The sequence below is a fragment of the Leguminivora glycinivorella genome, chromosome 13, assembly GCF_023078275.1.
Source record: "Leguminivora glycinivorella isolate SPB_JAAS2020 chromosome 13, LegGlyc_1.1, whole genome shotgun sequence".
Lineage (NCBI taxonomy): Eukaryota > Metazoa > Arthropoda > Insecta > Lepidoptera > Tortricidae > Leguminivora > Leguminivora glycinivorella.
The window spans coordinates 20,060,405-20,080,138 of NC_062983.1; the positions used below are offsets into that span (position 1 = coordinate 20,060,405).

Below are 19,734 nucleotides of genomic sequence, written 5' to 3' on the forward strand. Positions count from 1 at the left end.
ATGTCCTATAATATTTATAAATGTTGACCGAATGGTGGCCGCTATCGGATGTAAGAAGCGCCTGGCATCCGTTGGCTCGTTGGGTGGACGACATTCGAAAAACTGCGGGGCACTTCTGGATGAGATTAGCCCAGGACCGGAATAAGTGGCGTACACGAAGGAGGCCTATGCTCAGCAGTGGGCGATTAATGGCTGAAATTATGATGATGAATATTTATTTATTATTTATTTTAATCTACATTATTATTGAATGTCGTATAATATTAATTTAATAATTTTAGAACAAAACGGGACTTAATCGCGTAAACACTTACATTTATATTTGGCCCGACGTTTCGAACATCACATTATGTTCGTGGTCACGGGTAGACTGGCGAGGAATTGCATCAACATCTTCTAGCCGCGCGAGTTTCTCAAACTACCCGCACTTGTTCTTGATTATTCACTTTTGCGCTAGGGTTGTCACTTTGCCTACACACAACACTCACGACATCAGCCGGTGTGTCCCTCGGTGTTTTAAATCAATATAATATTGATTTATTTATTGTTTACAGTGCCCCATAACCGTGGCGCCATTCTTGGCGTACAACGCCACACAGCATAGTGGCGTGTTCTGGCAAATGTCCATCGCTCGCGACGAACGCCATACTAAGCGTAGAGCTGGGGACCTAAGCAGCTGAAGGGTAACCTAATTGCAGCTGGTGTCTTTTATGTGGAATGTAATGACGTCTGTTTTTAAATTTGAGCTTCTTGAAGGTATCTTTGTAACCAGTTTTTCACGGCGAGAGTGAGAAGTTTCTTGTAATATTAAGCATAAATATAACAGTTTTAAACATAATAAGGAGCATTAGGGTAATTCCGAAAGTTGTTTAATTGCGAAAGTCTCATAAAAATCACCATTATTTCCATCATATCAAGATTATCGGAATTATCTGAGCATTTCTGTCATTTGGAATAGGCTACTAGGCTCAATAGGTTAGTTTTTTTTTTCGTCCTCACTTTCGCTTTTCTATTTAACCTTTAAATTTATCAAACCAGTTTATCAATTATGTATTTTTATTTATTTAATAAATAAATAAATATTGGGGGACACCTTACACAAATCAACCTAGCCTCAAATTAAGCAAAGCTTGTACTATGGGTGCTAGACGAAGTCATACTTAAATAGATAAATACATACTTATATACATAGAAAACATCCATGACTCAGGAACAAATATCTGTGTTCATCACACAAATAAATGCCCTTACCGGGATTCGAACCCAGGACCGCGGCTTAGCAGGCAGGGTCACTACCGACTAAGCCAGACCGGTCGTCTTTATTTACCTACTAGCTTTTGCCCGTGGCTTTGCTCGCGTTAGAAAGAGACAAAACGTAGCCTATGTCACTCTCCATCCCTTCAACTATCTCCACTTAAAAAATCACGACAATTCGTCGCTCCGTTTTCCTGTGAAGGACGGACAAACAAACAGACACACACACTTTCCCATTTATAATATTAGTATGGATTTTCCGACAGATACGACGCCCTAGTAGAAGAGTTTCGCAAGATAGCCCGCACTAAAGACATTGACAGCGCGAAACAGAAAAGCTCCTGTGTTGGATTCTCCATGTCTTTAGAAAGAATGGCAACTATAGTCAAGAAAATGGAGACGGATACACCTCATGCTGTACCTAGCGAGGTAATTTACACCTTATTACATACATGCATACAATCACGCCTGTTTTCCGGAGGGGTAGGTAGAGATCATGGATTTCCATTTGCGACTATCCTGACAAACTACTTTCTGTTCACGCGATTTCATAACGTTCGTCATACATGCAATAATTCCTCGATTTGGTCGAGAAAAGTTAGTCTAGCCTATTCACCTTTTTTTTTTAATACTACGTCGGTGGCAAACAAGCATACAGTCCGCCTGATGGAAAGCGGTCACCGTAACCTATGGCCGCCTATGAACTCAAAGAGTGTCACATGCGCGTTGCCACCCCATTGGAAAATTGTACACTCCCTTTTGCTGTGTTAAGTATAAGTACACAGCAAAAAGGAGTGTACAAGTTCTAAGGAGGGTTCGGGTTGCCGACGACTCAAAGGAGAATAGACGGAAAAAAATAGTTCCGTAAGTCCTCCCGTCGTCAGCACACCGCACCCACGTTGAGCTCTGGCAGCCTTACTCACCGGCAGGAACACAACACTATGAGTAGGGTCTAGTGCTATTTGGCTGCGGTCTTCTGTAAGGCGGCCTTAAATATTATATCACGGCAGATATCACGAATTTTACACATAATAATGTGTAAAATCTTAAAAAATACAATATTGTTGTTTATTAATAACCAAATAAATACAAACCTGATCCGCCACATGCTTCGTCAAAACACAAATGTAATCCGCCCAAGCGTCGTCAGATTTTTATTCTACATTATCAATAAAACAAACCACAATATCTGCAAGACTCTTCGTCAACACACAAAAACTAACATAACTACAAACTCTTAGCCGGGGAGTTTATTGCAAAACCTTAAATTTTTTGACCAAAGCATGAAACTTGGCACAGTTGTTCCTTATATCAAAATAAGCCGATTAAGATCGGGAGCCTAAGATCGGGAGCCTTCGGGAGCCTCCCCCTGGGGCCCGGGAGGGGGGTCAAAGTACCGCTTCACCCGGCTTGGTTTGAAAAATTCTAACTTACCCCGTTTAGTTAATAGGTCATGTTTGGTATCGTTTTCGAGTAAATCAATAACGTAGAATTAGTTTTTAGTACTAAAATTATAATTTAATGGTAAATAAAATAAAATAAAGTAAAAAAATTGAAATTTTCATCCATGATTTACAAATTCAGGTCATCATAAATGACAAACTGTTTGCTTTTTCTATAAATAAAAAATATGACATGATAGCCTATTTAATATAGATTATAAAACATATAACTTTTATCCACCTTTACTAACGTTAAGTTCCACAAAAAAATTACTTTAAGACGCGCGGCGTCGGGACGCCGCGAGCGTAATTTTAAAATGCCTTTATTTTAGAAACTCTATTAGACCCCGTTTAGCTATTAGGTCATGTTTGATATCGTTTTCGAGTTAATCAATAACGTAGAATTCATTTTTGGTACTAAAATTATAATTTAATGGTAAGTAAAATTTAAAAAAATTAAAAAATTTGAAATTTTCATCCATGATTTACAAATTCAAGTCATCATAAATGACAAACTGTTTGCGTTTTCTAAAAATAAAATAGATTATAAAAAATATAACTTTATCCACCTTCACAAACGTTAAGTTCCACAAAAAAATTACTTTACAACGCGCGGCGTCGGGACGCCGTGAGCGTAATTTTAAAATACCTCTATTTTAAAAACTCTATTAGACCCGGTTTAGCTATTAGGTCATGTTTGATATAGTTTTCGAGTAAATTAATAACAAAGAATTTATTTTTGGCACTACAATTATAATTTAATGGTAAATAAATAAAAAAAAATATTCATCTATGATTTGCAAATTCAAGTCAACAAAAATGTCAACTGTTTGCTTTTTCTTTTAATAAAAAATATGATATAAAAGCCTATGCCTATGTCACCAAACACCCAGACAAGTTTGGTGGAAACTTCCTTCACGAACTGGTTGGTGTCTGATGACCATGGTCCAAATGTTTCAAATGCAATTGCCGCAAATATGTAGTTGTCTTTTAAAAATGCATATTTGCGCGTTTAAACTGGGCGTTTTGCAGCAGCAGTCCCTGGTTTCTGGGCCGAACGTTAGACGTTGGACGGAGCCAAGGTATCCACACAGGTCACGCCCCACGCCAAGGGTCGTCCCAGAAACCAAGGCAAAAGCGAGCAACCATCAGGCCGCTTTCCGTCTGCTGCTGACAAGCCGACAGGTTCGAGGGTTGTCGGTGTGCCGAGAGCCTTGCGGATTAAATCGTTAAGTGCAGCGTGTCACAAAATTCGGCCAGCACTAGACTGGCAGTGGAGTCCGTGGTGTCCTAATGCGTCGGCAGCAAGGGTGTGGTTGGCATGTCTTTAGCCCCAGTCTTAGACAAATCAAATGGCAGTATATGATGAAGTAAGGCAGCCTCGGAAGGAGGTATGTTCTCCAAGTGTCGATCTTTTCTAGTAAAGAGGTTCTTCCGGCACTCATTCACTGCTCCGTAAGGACCTTGATCTGAAACAATATGTGCATTGTCATTTTATTTAAACAGATTCTGCAACTAATCAAATTACAACATTTTGGTGGATCACCTTCACTATTACACACTTACCTATCATACAAAATAATTACAAACTTTAGTAGAATATGATTAGCCTATCTATGATATTGCTCCATCTCGTAATAGTTTGAAGCCTTGGGTGGCCATGTTTCTCCCTTGTTGATCGTTTCAAGCTGCGTTTATCGTACCTATCCCATACTATGTCTAATCTAGAAACGTTTTCTTTTGATTTTGAAACTTAGCCAGGCCACCCAAGGTGTCAAACTATTACAAGATGGAGCAATATCAGAGGCAAATCAGATTCTACTAAAGTTTGTAATAATTTTGTATGATACGTAACGTAAGTGGGTAATACTGAAGGTTACGTGATCCACCAAAAAGTTGTAATTTGATAGTTGTAGACTCTAAAATGATAATGCACATATTGTTTCAGACCAAGTCGTTGCGTAACGGTGAATGAGTGGTCGAAGTACCTACCTCTTTAGGTACCAGAAAAGATCGACAATTGGAGAACATACCTCCTTCAGAGGCTGCCTTGCATCAGCATATACTGCGCACAGTGTACCAGGGGCCCATTTCTCGAAGCTACAAGTTACATTTTCAACTGGTTGTCCATGTCTAATATGACAAGTTGCAAAGAGACTTCCGCTTGTAACTTGTAACTTTCAGTTTTGAGAAATGGGACTCAGGGCGTTCTTGTTTGGAGTCAGGCGTTGGTGCCACACCAAAATTTGCCAAGTCCGTCTTCTTGGGGATGGAAGGAAGAAGGAGACGAATGGGTAGTGTGGTACCCATTCGTCTCCTTCTTCCTTCCATCCCAGTCAGGCAACACTGAAGTGGCCAGTATATGCTTAGAAGTTACAAGATGTAAATGTAAATCAGGTTGCAAAAACCGATGCAACTGCATAAAGAGGGTAGAGCCTTCCTTATGCAGTTCCATATGTACCCAGCTATGTCTCTGTGAAGGGAATGTATAGTATGAGTATGAGTAATCTGTTAATTAGGACACCACAGACTAAACTTAGTGCTAACTTTTCAGTGTTGGATACTCTATGGCAGTTCCGACTCAATTATAATAAGCTCATTATAATTGACATTCGTTAACTATAATAATTTCAAAAATAGAACTTCATACAATTTCTATACTAATTTGCGATACCTGGCAAATTTTCCTGCATCTGAAACACATTTTTTTTATCTGTCGCGTTATCGGCCAATCAGAGACGGTTATTACAAACAATTGGTTGATAGGTAATTCGATGTTGATACAACGGTGAACGACTCTATTGACATTAATTTTAACTTGCATGAATGGTGATATTTCCGTCCATTGATGATGAAGGTGATGACTCGTAGAAAAAGTATTGTATACAATAGTGATATAATTAAGCTTTTCACTCTCGTACCGTACTACACATAGTACTCGACTGAAAAGTTTTGTATTATATCACGATTGTATAAAATACTATTAATTAAATTTCTTACAGGATTCACTACAATGAATAAATAACAGGTACAGTCGGTCTTTAGATCGTGTGGTCCGACCTGAGTGTTGCCGTTGTCGACACCGGAGTCAATAATAATGAATCTTTTTCTATTTATGCATTAACACACCTCTGATACTGGCGATCAAATATATGAAAGTGAACGCGTACTATCCTTTGTGAATAGGCTTTAATATCATATTTTTATATTTATAGAAAAAGCAAACCGTTTGACATTTATGATGACTTGAATTTGCAACTCACAGAATTTTTTTTTATTTTTTTTTATTTCATTTAACATTAAATGGTAATTTTAGTACCAAAACTAAATTCTACGTTATTTATTTACTCGAAAATGATACTAAACATGACCTAATAGCTAAACGGGTTCTAATAGAGTTTTTTAAAATAAAGGCATTTTAAAATTACGCTCGCGGCGTCCCGACGCCGCGCGGCTTAAAGGTTTTTTTTATGAAACTTAACGTTAGTAAAGGTGGGTAAAAGTTATATTATTCATAATCTATATTAAATAGGCTTTCATATCATATTTTTTATTTGTAGAAAAAGCTAACAGTTTGACATTTATGATGACTTGAATTTGTAAGTCATAGATGAAAATTTCAAACTTTTCATTTTTTTTATTTTATTTACCATTAAATTATAATTTTAGTACCAAAAATGAATTCTACGTTATTGATTTACTCGAAAACGATACCAAACATGACCTATGAACTAAACGGGGTATGTTAGAATTTTTCAAAGCAAGCCGGGTGAAGCGGTACTTTGACCCCCCTCCCGAGCCCCAGGGGGAGGCTCCCGAAGGCTCCCGATCTTAATCGGCTTATTTTGATATAAGGAACAACTGTGCCAAGTTTCATGCTTTGGTCAAGAAAAAAAGGTTTGGCCTCTTTTTGTCGATAAACGTCCCCACTATCCGTGCGTGTTAACGAAAGAGGTGTGAATTCAAAACCGCCACTTTTTACTGAAAGCTTATGACAGATGGCGCCACCTTAATATTTTGCACTGATAAAAAAAAATCAAAATCAAAATAGTTTATTTAACAAACACTTATTACTAGATTTGCGATACATGTCTATCAGACATAAAGATTAGGGAGGCCTATGCTCAGCAGTGGGCGATTAACCCCTGGAACGCCGTTGCAGGCCGTTGTCAAAAATCTGCTACTGAATTAATAACTTTCAATCTAATATTGTCTTCGGTTACCGCGATAGTTACTCATGAAATAAAACTATGGAAACGGATTAAATCGCGTGTAATGAATTTAAAATACATCCCAATACATAATTTAAATTTTGTGTGGATTAATTGGTTAATAGTTTTTTAACATAGTAATGATAATTTTTTTGAATATTGTATAACTAGCTTTATTAATAGTGTGTGAACCTGCCTTAGAAATCTATATTATTTGTGGTCATGGTTCGTTAATATTTCTTCTATGTGGGTAGCTTTTGCACATTGTAATTTTTCCTCAGTCACCCGTTGACCACGAACGTTGTAAAGAGTCGAAACGTCGGGATGTATTTTAAATTCATTATACGCGATTAAATCCGTTTCCATAGTTTTAACTTTCAATCTGTTAATTACAGTTGAAATTGACTGGGACAGATCTGGAACAAGGCGCTTGAGGGGCTAACGGCTAAAATGATGGTGATGATGATGAAAGAATAAAGACTGCTTTTTACTTTATCTGTAGGTTTTGGTTTAATAGCCATAACTCATTACCGGACCATGCCAATGTCAGTTCATACGTGAATGCGAAAAGAAGATATTTTTCTTTCCCTTTCTCATATGAAATAACATCATTCCCTTGCCCTTTTCCCATTATTTGGGGTCGGCGCTTTCACATAATATGAAATAATGTTTACCGGTAATGTGTAGGGCTATTACTATTACCCCTAGTCATAAAGTATATTGAACTAGCTTTTACCCGCGGCTTCGCCCGCGTAATAAAAGTATTCTTATTCAAACGTTTACAAAAAATAAGATTTTCATTTGGATCCGTAGGTTTCTATGTAGGTACATTTGTCCGCAATTATTTCGATTAAGTTAAGGTGCAGCGGGGCATTATACTTCTACATGTATCCACTGAACACGCTTACCATATATATTCCCCGTCCCCGTCCCTCCCCTATCCCTATTTCTATCCCTATCCCTATCCCTATCCCTATCCCTATCCCTATCCCTATCCCTATCCCTATCCCTATCCCTATGCCTATCCCTTTCCCTTTCCCTTTTTCCCTTTCCCTTTCCCTTTCCCTTTCCCTATCCCTATCCCTATCCCTATCCCTATCCCTATCCCTATCCCTATCCCTATCCCTATCCCTATCCCTATCCCTATCCCTATCCCTATCCCTATCCCTATCCCTATCCCTATCCCTATCCCTATCCCTATCCCTATCCCTATCCCTATCCCTATCCCTACCCTTATCCCTGTTCCGGCTCGTCCCCTCCCGTCTCGTCCCGTCCCGCCCCGCCCCGCCCCGTCCCTGTTCCTGTCCCTGTCAAATTATCATGTTAGGCGGTGAATTTTGAAAAATCCTTTCTTAGTGCTCTTCTAAGGAACTTACGTGTAATTTGAAATCTCTTGAACCAGAAGTAAACATAAAAAAGAAATCCATATGGCTATTTTCGATATTTAAACCCCATTGCACCACAACAGGGGAAAAGGTATTTCACTTCCGCCACGTCAGATTTTAAAAACGTTGTATTTATCGTAATCAGTGACCCGATAAACCATAAAAACGATACCCATATTGGTTTTTTGACATTATCACCCCTTTTCACCCTTTTAAATGGTACATTTTTAAAAAACTTGAAACACGTATTTAGTCATATGTCTTTAGCAATCCTCCTGTGAAGTTTCGCATAAAACAGTGAAACTAACATTGTTTCCCCATACAAACTTTGAACCCCCATTTGACCCCCTTAGGAGGCGAATTTTGAAAAATCCTTTCTTAGTGCTCCTTTACGCTATATAAGGAACCAACGTGCCAAATTTGACATCTCTAGGACCAGCGGTTTCAGCTGTGCGTTGATATGTCCGTCAGTCTATATATTTTTTTATATTTAAACCCCATTGCACCACAACAGGGGAGAAGGTATTTCACTTCCGCCTCGTTAGATTTAAAAAAAAATTGTATTTATCGTGATCAGCGACCCGATAAACCATAAAAACGATACCCATATTGGTTTTTTGACTTTATAGGGGTAAAATTTTCAAAAAATCTGAAACACGTATTAAGTCATATGTCTTAAGGAATCTTCCTGTGAAGTTTCGAATAAAATAGTCAAACTAATCTTGTTTCCCCATACAAACTTTGAACCCCCATGTGACCCCCTTAGGAGGTGAATTTTGGAAAATCCTTTCTTAGCGCTCCTCTACACTACATAAGGAACCTACGTGCCAAATTTAAAATCTCTAGGACCAGTGGTTTCGGCTGTGCTTTGATATGTCCGTCAGTCAATATATTTTTTTGATATTTAAACCCTTTTGCACCACAACAGAGGAGATGATATTTCACTTCCGCCTCATTAGATTTTTAAAACGTTGTATTTATTGTGATCAGCGACCCGATAAACCATAAAAACGATACCCATATTGATTTTTTTACTTTATCACCCCCTTTTCACCCGTTTAGGGGTTAAATTTTCAAAAAACCTGAAACACGTATTCAATCATATGTCTTAAGGAATCTTCCTGTGAAGTTTCGAATAAAATAGTCAAACTAATCTTGTTTCCCCATACAAACTTTGAACCCCCATTCGACCCCCTTAGGAGGTGAATTTTGGAAAATCCTTTCTTAGTGCTCCTCTACACTATATAAGGAACCTACGTGCCAAATTTGAAATCTCTAGGACCAGCGGTTTCGGCTGTGCGTTGATATGTCAGTCAGTCAGTCAGTCAGTCAGTCAGTCAGCTTCTTCTTTTATATATTTAGATAGTATGGTATAGAGTTATCAGTCAAGATTTTCGAATGCAGCGCCATCTATTATTAAGTTACGCCCACTTTTTATGTGACTTTCCATGCCCAAAGGTTCCTTATAGGACATGAAATATGTGAACCCTTTAACATGGCGGTCCACATATTTATGACGTGATTTTTAAATAGGATTGATGTAATCGTTCACTAACCAGTCACATAAATAACTATTTCATCACATTTGCTGTTTAAAGGTATCATTGCGTCTATGTGTACTGAAGCATAATGTACTATTTTATTCCCAAGGGAATAATGGATTTAGTTTTAAAAATTAATACAATCCGTACAATACTTCAGGCAAAGGATGTTTCAATCTGCCACTTCAAGGATTTTTATTGCACAACCAAAATTTTACTATTAAGCTATAAAATATATTATACGGTATGAAAAATGCATTTTATTTATGTTTTACAATTATTTCAGTGTGTTTTGCATTTATTTCGTAAAATTTTACTTAGATAAATTGTTATAATTTACAATCTGACAATATGCTTTCTACTCGCGCTTGACCGCGGGCGTACGCGAGGCACCCACCGTTGCCTAGCAACGGAGAGTGCAACAGATCAAAATATTTAAAGGAATGGAAAATGAGTACAATTTTAGTTTAATTATATGATTTATATTCTTTTTTGTACGTTGCATTTAATTTATATGCAGTATTTTCGTGTTTGTTTTCGTTCAAAAAGTGTTTGTTATCAAAAACAATGGATTTAATATGAATAATCTGATGTAGATCAAGATACACTACTGGTCGCAACGCCGCCGGTTGAAGGTTTTGTCTTATGACTGTTTCCTCTGTATTTTTCTCTCAAATGTGATGAAAAACATTGTGTGTAACTCGGGGAGTATGAATATTACTAACTCGAGTCTTTAAATCGCTCCGGCAAGCCGTCGCGATTTAACTTACTCTCGTTAGTAATATTCAACTTCCTCCCCTTGTTGCACAATGCACTATTTCAACACGAACTTATTTTCCCAAAATTTACAATTGATTTACATATAATTAACCATAGAATGTCGTTCGCTAGTTTGAAGGTGGTACAGCGACATCTAGCAAAAATTTTTTACATCAAAAATACTTATACGTTTTACGACAAGTCGTTAGCCAGTTTGCGGGGGTCACAGTGACATCTAGCTAACAACTTGCACATCGGCATATAATTGTTTTTCACGCCCTCTATCGTTAACTTTCCTAAACATACTCGTATCCTAAGTACATCGGATTTACTATTACCTACGCACTTACACAGGCGCCGCCTGGCGGGATAAAATGTCAATGTGCCCCATTGTATAAGTCTTATTCAAGTTTGTTTTCCTTCCAGCCAACCCTCATCTGTGTAAACGTCCACGGCACGGCGGGCAACGGTCGCGACGGCCTCGCGGCCTCCCAACGGGCCAACCTCGCCCGGGACCTGTGGGCCTCCGGGCTGAAATGCTGTCCTTGCCCTAACACTGTGGATAGGGAGAACAGTGGGGCTGGCATGGTGTTGGAGCATGAAGATTCTGGGGTTAAAGCAGCCTGGTACAGCGGAGATAGGTAGGAACTTACGAGGCCCAAAGACGAGTCCTAATACTTAAATCAATGGTGTGCTCACATGTGGGCCTTTTTTTTTCAAAGTTGGGCACCCCACTTTCTTTTTGGATTTGGAAATTTTTATGTGTTTTCCACTCAGAATCGCGAGCTCTTTCAATCCTAATAGGAGAAAAAAGTGTCCCAAGGTTTTTTTTTCCCCATTCCGTTACCATTTTTTTCATACATTTTGTATAGCGGTAAATTCGGTTCGAAAAAATGTATGGAAATCTTGGGGCATTTTTTTCTCCTATCAGGATCGAAAGAGCTCTCAGTTCTGAGTATGAATCGCGTAAAAAATACCCGTGTTACAAAAAAAGTGGGGTGGACAACTTTGAAAAAAAAAGGCCCATGTCCGCAGTGTCCTCGAACATTTGCCTACAGGATCGACTACGTCAGCCATTAGCGAGCACACCAGAGACAACAACGGACTTGAAAGACCCGTCTAATGACTAAACTTTATCCCCCTTATTCAAAAACGTTTACTAAAATTAATGATTTTTTTTTTTTTTAAATTATAAATGGGCTTACTCTTGACCACAGACTAGCCAAAGGCAAAGACGTGGCCTACGATGGAGTGAGCTTACGATTAGTTCGTTTGTCCCTTTCTATCACACCAGTACGTCAGAAAGGGACAAACGAACTAACTAACAACTTTAGTGAATGTTTATGACCTTATTCATAGCTATTTTTAATCATAGGTTTTTTTTTTTCAGGGTTTTGGAGTTCAAAGTGCCATACATCGACGCTGTAGATTTCGTCAAACAAAAATTGAATCCGGAGACAGTGAGGACACCTGAAAGTAAGATTTATTTAATTTGTAACAGAAAAAAAAATACACAAATTTCAACAATAAATAAATAAATATTGGGGACACCTTACACAGATCAACTTAGCCCCAAACTAAGCATAGCTTGTACTATGGGTGCTAAGCGACGATATACATACTTAAATAGATTTAACATACTTAACTATATACATAGAAAACAAAATACAAACAAATATCTGTGCTCATCACACAAATAAATGCCCTTACCGGGATTCGAACCCAGGACCGCGGCTTAGCAGGCAGGGTCACTACCGACTGAGCCAGACCGGTCGTCAAACAACAACAAGGTCTAATAGAATATAAAACATAAAAATACACAAATTTCAACAAATTCTAGAACAATTATCAAGAAAGAGTTTGCGTTTACAAACACAACACAGTTTCACGTGCGTGCATGTCAAACAATTGAAGCTCATACAAGCAAGGCTCGGAACCGGTTTATTTTTTACCGGTTAAAACCGGTTTATTTCGATTTTACTCCGAACTTTTTAAAGAACGCGAACGTTATGAGAACTTTATTTTAACCGAAATAAACCGGTTTATTCGACGAGCGGCGAGACGCACCTAAATACCTACGTTCACGCAGCGAGTTTATTGTTTGGTTAGAACAGTATTACCTATCATGCTGCGGAATAAACCGGTTTATTTTGTTCTAAACCGGTTAATCGAACGAAACCTTTATGAAAGTAATCTCCTAAAAACCGGTTTAAAAATTGCGGTTTTTAGAGCAAAAACGAAATTTAAAGGTTTGTCCGCAAGTACATGATAACCAGTCTACCCGTGACCACGAACATAATGTGATGTTCGAAACGTCGGGCCTAATATAAATGTAAGTGTTTACGCGATTAAGTCCCGTTTTGTTCTAAAATTACATGATAACGGTTTGAAAATTTATCCGAGCCCTGCATACAAGTGTCCTGAGTCGACGCTGCATAGCGTACACAAAGGCGAGCTTACCCCGCTGCATGCGTCGACGACCGGGCGTCCACTCAGAAACTTTCCCTTTCCCCTCACTAGCTCGGAAACACGTGTTTTGTCATTTAATACCAGCAGGTAAAAACGCATTTTATCCACTAGTGGGTAAAGTAATTTGACCTTGAATAAAGTCAAATTAACTGCTTTAAAATTGATAAAAGTAGGTGAATCTAGTAATTAAGATGATTTACCACCTGTGGAACTACTGGAAGCAGTGATAAACGCATTTTTTTGCGTAGTAGTTTCCTCGCTATAGTGAGGGGAAAAGTTTTGTGTTACACTCGGGTGCAAATGTATTTTACTTCTCGTGTGTTAAAAAACTCGCAAGTTCAGGATTCTATTCTCGAACCACTCGCTTCGCTCGTGGTTCAACTATAGTATCCTTTCACTTGCTCGTTCTTCAATTCCACACTCGGCGTTAAAATACAACTTTACCCCCTTGTATAACAAATAACTATAAGATTTTTTTTTAAAGTTTCCGCAACTTGCACATCACTAATTACCATAGAGGAATAAGTAAGGGAAGAGTTGTAACTCCGTACATCAGTAAATGCGGGTTATTTGTATATGCATAGTTAAGCGACATCTAGCGACAATCACGCGTCAACTAGCGTAAATTATCAGTACTGCTACTTGTCAATAGATGTCGCGACGAACGAAAAGTCTAATGCTCACCAATTTTTTGCCAGGCCGGTCGGCGTATTCGTCGGAAGTGATGAGCTAAATACTGGGCTGTGGGATAAAAAACCGGACGCCTGCTTAACAATATTGGAGGTTGCATATGTGTGTACTATTCTGGCATAAAGTAAACCTATTACTTATGTGACAGCAGTTTGAATATTTAAGTTTTGTACTGTCGTATCTGTAAACATGTCACTCTAAATATAAGGTCCTAATTTATTAGTTGCAAATATTTTAACACATGATACTTTACATTAAAATAATTAACTTTAAATATAAATTAAGAAATCTTTTCATGTAACTTTTTTGATTTTATTTTCCTAACAAAAAAATTAATTATAATTTCGTCTAAAAAAAATTATCATGTGCATTATCACATGTCACAATAACACTGTCTGTCATGTCAACAATTGTTTGTTGTAAATTTCGTAAAGGTTCGACGGGAAAACTGCACATGTCATTGAAGTGGCCAGTTACAGTTAAGTGGTACGTAAAAGAGGTACTAGAATCTGTTCAATGAGTTTTCATTTAATAATCACATAAACAGGGTGTTTTTACGTAGCAAATTTGTTTTTCCGTTTTCTCCAAAAAAACATTGTAAAAGCTATAATGTTTCACGGTTTAATATACTCCAGAGACCGAGTACTATCAGCTGTAAAAATATCTGCATCTAATAAATTAGGACCTTATATATTGCTCACCACGTCAACAACAAGTGTTTCTATCAGAATCCACACTCTGCCTAACCCTGAATCATAGGTACGAGTAATAACATAAAACGGTATCCAATAAATTATTATTACTAAGTCTAATAATACCTTTATTTTAAAATGTCTTTTGCTTCAGGTTCAAATACACGGCTAACATACCAGAACTGGAACGACGTAGAAAAATCCAGCCCCAATATTTCTGTCACATTTATCACCGCCAGCGAGAAAATGACCAAGAACTCAAAGAGATACTGCGAAAACTCAGTAAGTATTACATCTTTTGTCCCTTCTATAGTCTAATCTAATGTATCAGATACATTTCACTGGAGCTACGTAGCCCTAAGAGGTTTTTTTTTGTACTACATCGGTGGCAAACAAGCATACGGTCGGCCTGATGGAAAGCAGTCACCGCGCGTTGCCAATCCATTAGAAACTTGTACACTCCCTTTTGCTGTGTTAAGTACAAGGAGGGTTCGGGTTGCCGACGACTTAAAGGACAATAGACGGAACAAATTAGTTCCGTAGATCCTTCCGTCACCAGTACAACGCACCCTCGTTACTCCCTCGTAAATGAATTGACCGTGACGTCACTCCTCAATATTTTTTTTTTTTTATAGGACATTCTTACACAGATTGACTGAGGCCCACGGTAAGCTCAAGGAGGCTTGTGTTGTGGGTACTCAGACAACGATATATATAATATATAAATATGTATATACATAGAAAACATCCATGACTCAGGAACAAATATCTGTGCTCATCACACAAATAAATGCCCTTACCGGGATTCGAACCCGGGACCGCGGCGCAGCAGGCAGGGTCACTACCGACTGCGCCAGTCCGGTCGTCAAAATATTTCATAGTAATTTCATATTAGCAAATCGTTTTGACAGTTCTTAAAAAGAAGCTGATTTGACTAGTAGGAAACTAGCCTATTCTGAGAGATATTGCGAAAATTCAGTAAGTATTCTTTGTTTGTTTCTCACCCACCTTGACGTATTTCTGTTTAGCCCTATAGTTGACTGGTAGAGAATGCCTAATAACACGAAGTCCGCCTGTTGTACTTTTTTATGTACAATAAAGTTGAAATAAATAAATAACCCTTATACAGCCATAATAGCTGTTTATCCACTGAACTCTAATGATAAGGCGACCTGCATTACGATTATATTGTTTATAAATATCCTGCCATTCTACTGGCCCTTATATTATTTATTACATTGATAAGAAACTGTGCACTCTAAAGGAAACATTGTTTTGTACAGTAAATGTATATTATTGCTATTGTTGACAATAACACGGAACATTGTTCAGCAATTCCCGTCAACTTTGTACAATGCCACGTCAGAAAATTTTAATTGATCCTATTTTGTTACCAACATTTAGTAATATAATTCGACTTTCGTAAGATATATACAGGATAATTGTTATAATTAAGAAAATATAGATACTAGAGAACCTTAATGACGAAATAAAACTTAATAAAATCTCAATTCATCAACAAAATCTTGGTAACAAAATAGGAATTAATAAAACAAATTTAACTTTTCCCTTAATTTTTGTACAAACTTTTCGAGAACTGCTGTGTTACACCCTCCAGGATATATGTTGTATTTAAGCTTTTTTTTTTCGTTTCATCCATACATATATTCTTTTAGTGGTTGTACATTTTTAAATTGATCACTCATCGTTAATTCGCTTCTACTCATTTCCTCAAAGGTTGACTGGAAGAGATCCCATTAAGGGATAAGTCCGCCTACATTGTATATTACTGACTCTGTAACTGTGTCTCTTTTGTTTCCTTTATATACAATAAAGCTTAAACATACATACATACATACATACTTACTTAAATTAACTAATCATGGCGACAAATTGGCAAAATATGAGTAAGATAGGGATATCTTTGAGTAAGTATTTTTAATCGGGTAGCCTCCAACAACCATGTGCTGAGACTCCTATATTAATCAAATTATGTAAAAAAACCTTAGTAACCTTGAAACAACTTAAAAACATTCAGAATATCTATCTTTACTAAGTGGGGTAAGTCAAGAGTAATAACAGTATGAAATGTTAGTCAATCCCATCATAAATTAAATATAACAAGATCATACCATTCCATACATTAAAATGCCACCGCCTAAGACCGAGCTTACACTCTTGTAGCTTTCGATTATACTTGTAGATGGCGTTAAGTGTCACTTTTGACATAGATTTACGGCTCGGAATTGACACTTAATGCCAATTTACAAATAATCGGTGGCAACAAGGCATTTTTTCTGGTGCCATCTATGTGTGGTGGAGTGTAAGCGCGTTCGTAGGCGGTCGCATTTTAATGTATGGGATGGTATGATCTTGTTATATTTAATTTATGATCCCATCTAATCATAGAATAAAACGAGTGAATCGTTTCACAGATCAACACCCAGCTGACATCTACCCTAGTAAACCTAGGCCTACAACCGTTGCTGAGCCGCGTGCGGTGCGCGTGCGTTGCGTTAGCGTGCGACGAAGCTTGCGTGCGCGCGTTGGCCGCGCGACTCGCCGCGCCGCTTCGCGCGCAAGATGTACAGAATGCCATCTCTCACGTGATTACTGAGTAAGTACCTTTACGTACGCAAAGGGAGTTAGGCGGGATTCTTTCGCGCGCTCTTTAGAAAATTACTACTATTTCTATCTCAATTTTCTAATCTTACAACCTCACATAACTTCTAGAAAAATATCACTCCATGTTAGAAAGCATGCTCACTATATTTACTTGATAGGTTGATGTAAAACACAAAGGTGATCTCGAGAAATTGTTGCTTTATTATAATGATTGTACCTACTATCTAGACAGAATAGAATCGAATGAATAGAGTGCAATTAAATAGGGTAGGTACATATTTGATAAAATTATAGTGCATAAACAAACTGAAAGCTTATGGTGCCAAAACGATCACAAGACTATTTAACTGTTGATGCATGTACAATTTACTGTACACTCCATCCCTTAAAAAACGACCACATTTTAAATACGGATCCTTACGTTAATGCCAAATTCGCGTACTGATTTATCAAATTTACATGCATATTTCCTTTTGCAGGTACCCAAAACGGCAGAAGATTCTCGAAGAAGCACAAGAGGAATTAATAAACATTAGTAAACAGAACAGTCAGAGCCGATCGTCAGACGAAACGCAACTGTACGCATTATATTCCATACCTGACTCCTTGTGTAGGCTTATTACTTGAAAATTCATCTAATTTATTATTTTACTAGGGTTCTGTACCTCAAAATGGAAAAAACGGAACCCTTATAGGATCACTCGTGCGTCTGTTTGTCTGTAGCAGCCAATTTTCTCTGAAAATACTTAACCGATTAACTTGAAATTTGATACTTATGTAGACCTGTGACCCAAAGACGGACATGATTATAATATGTGTCCCACTGCTGGGAAAAGGCCTCCCCCTGCTTCCATTCTTCCAGATCTTAAGCTACAACTGGCCAATCTGTCAAAAAGAAGTCTAAGTTATCCCGCCATCGCCGGTGAGGTCTACCGGATCCTTTTTATTTTAATTTAATTTTATATGCATCAAACACTCTCAAATAAAAGAAATATGTTTTTGAAATATTCGCTTTTCTCGACTTAGGTCTCGGTATCTCAATTGGTAACTAATTTCGAGAGTTTAAGCCTCGCCCGAGACAGTGAACTTTATTTCTAAGAAAACTGTCTCATTTGTTGCCCTCACTCCAGCAGAAGATATTTTTAAAGATATCGTCACTACTAGTCTGAAATAAATGCATTTTTTTTACTACTTTTAAAAAAACTTGTATCTTCGTCTGTCAATGAAAAGAAAATTGTAGTAAGTATGTATGGGATGCATATAGACTTACTGCGTTTTAACTTTGAGAAGCAGCGTGAGATACGAGATTTTTTAAAAGTAGTGACGATATATTTAATGTAAGTATGTTTCACGTATACGTATTTCAACGTTCCTGTCATCAGTTACTGAATCAAGTAAGAAATCCGAAGGGCACCAAGGATGCGCCCATTTTGTATTGTAAATTTATATCTGAACCTAAGAAAAAAAAATTATCCGATTTGGCAGATTAGCGGTTGATAAAACAGTCATTTTGTGTTCAATACTATTAAAAAAAAAATTCAATTATTCAATGTAATTTTCAACTTTGTTCCAACCTAAAGCCTGACCAAATATAATGACTATTGTCACAAGGGCGCTGTTATCCCGTGGAGCGTCCTATAGACACACCGTGTCTATAAGGTGTATATAAATTGTATGTAATTTAGAAGGGCGGGCGCTCCAGGGGATCAGATGTATGCGATGACAGGTCAGTTTAGTATGAAGAAGTAGTTCTAATGATAGTAATGATATACCGCAACACAGCGCGTGGTCATAAATTTCTGATCAGCACGGGTAGCATGGTCGCGCGATAGACGATAATATATAGCGCGATAGGGACGGCCAGATGTTTTATCATTTATCGCGCGACCATAATTGCCTGCCAGGCTTTAAATTTATGCATGTTCTTATAGTTTTTAAAATGAGATTTTATGCGCCAGTTATTAAGTTATTGTAATTTTTAAGTTTAAATCTGGATTTGAAGTTGTCAATAGTATAATAATATTATATGTTATGAATTTTATGATGATAAAGTATGTGCGGAAAGAAAATACGTGAAATATAAGAGATCAATCAATACATTTTACGACTTATATCTTTCTGCATAGACTATATTCATTACGCGTTGTATGCCTAAATACTTTCATCTTGTGTTAGTTTTGTTTTTGTTAATGTAATATTTTAATGTGAAGTGAAATAGCCAGAGTTTTTGTTAATGTAATATTTTAATGTGAAGTGAAATAGCCAGAGTTAAATGATAATAAACTATTGTGACTTTTGTAGAAAAACAGTCCTTTATGCTTCATTTTTAACAGATCTCTGAATTCTAGATAAAAAGAACTGGCACTTGAAGCGTAAGGACTCTTCTGTTAAAGCCACATGTAAAGTAAGTTGTTTTGTACAAATGAAAATAATTTTGTAACTGTTGATTAAACGGTATTTTAATATCTAGGTATTTTATTTTACTGAAATTCAAAATTAAAATATAACAGAACAGTGTGCGTAGCCGAATTCACAAATAAAAGCTATCTATCTCTATCGCTCTTGCGTATTGGCGTGACAGAGCCAGACTACCTTTGCGGCATTTCGGTGGCGTTTCGCGTCGCAGAAATGACATTTGGCTACAGGGCCTGGCACTCTTGCCAATG

General features: G+C 37.5%; 1 protein-coding gene across 1 annotated transcript in view; it reads left to right on the forward strand.

Moving 5' to 3' along the window:
- Positions 1-18,214, forward strand: part of LOC125232847 (eIF-2-alpha kinase GCN2) — a 56,743-nt gene extending 38,529 nt beyond the window's left edge. Inside the window, 7 exon segments of the mRNA XM_048138640.1 lie at positions 555-683; positions 1,504-1,683; positions 11,019-11,233; positions 11,983-12,068; positions 14,598-14,725; positions 16,879-17,060; positions 17,548-18,214. Coding sequence (XP_047994597.1) covers positions 555-683; positions 1,504-1,683; positions 11,019-11,233; positions 11,983-12,068; positions 14,598-14,725; positions 16,879-17,060; positions 17,548-17,695 — 1,068 coding nt within the window. The 3' untranslated portion in view covers positions 17,696-18,214.
- Positions 18,215-19,734: the final 1,520 nt, after the last annotated feature.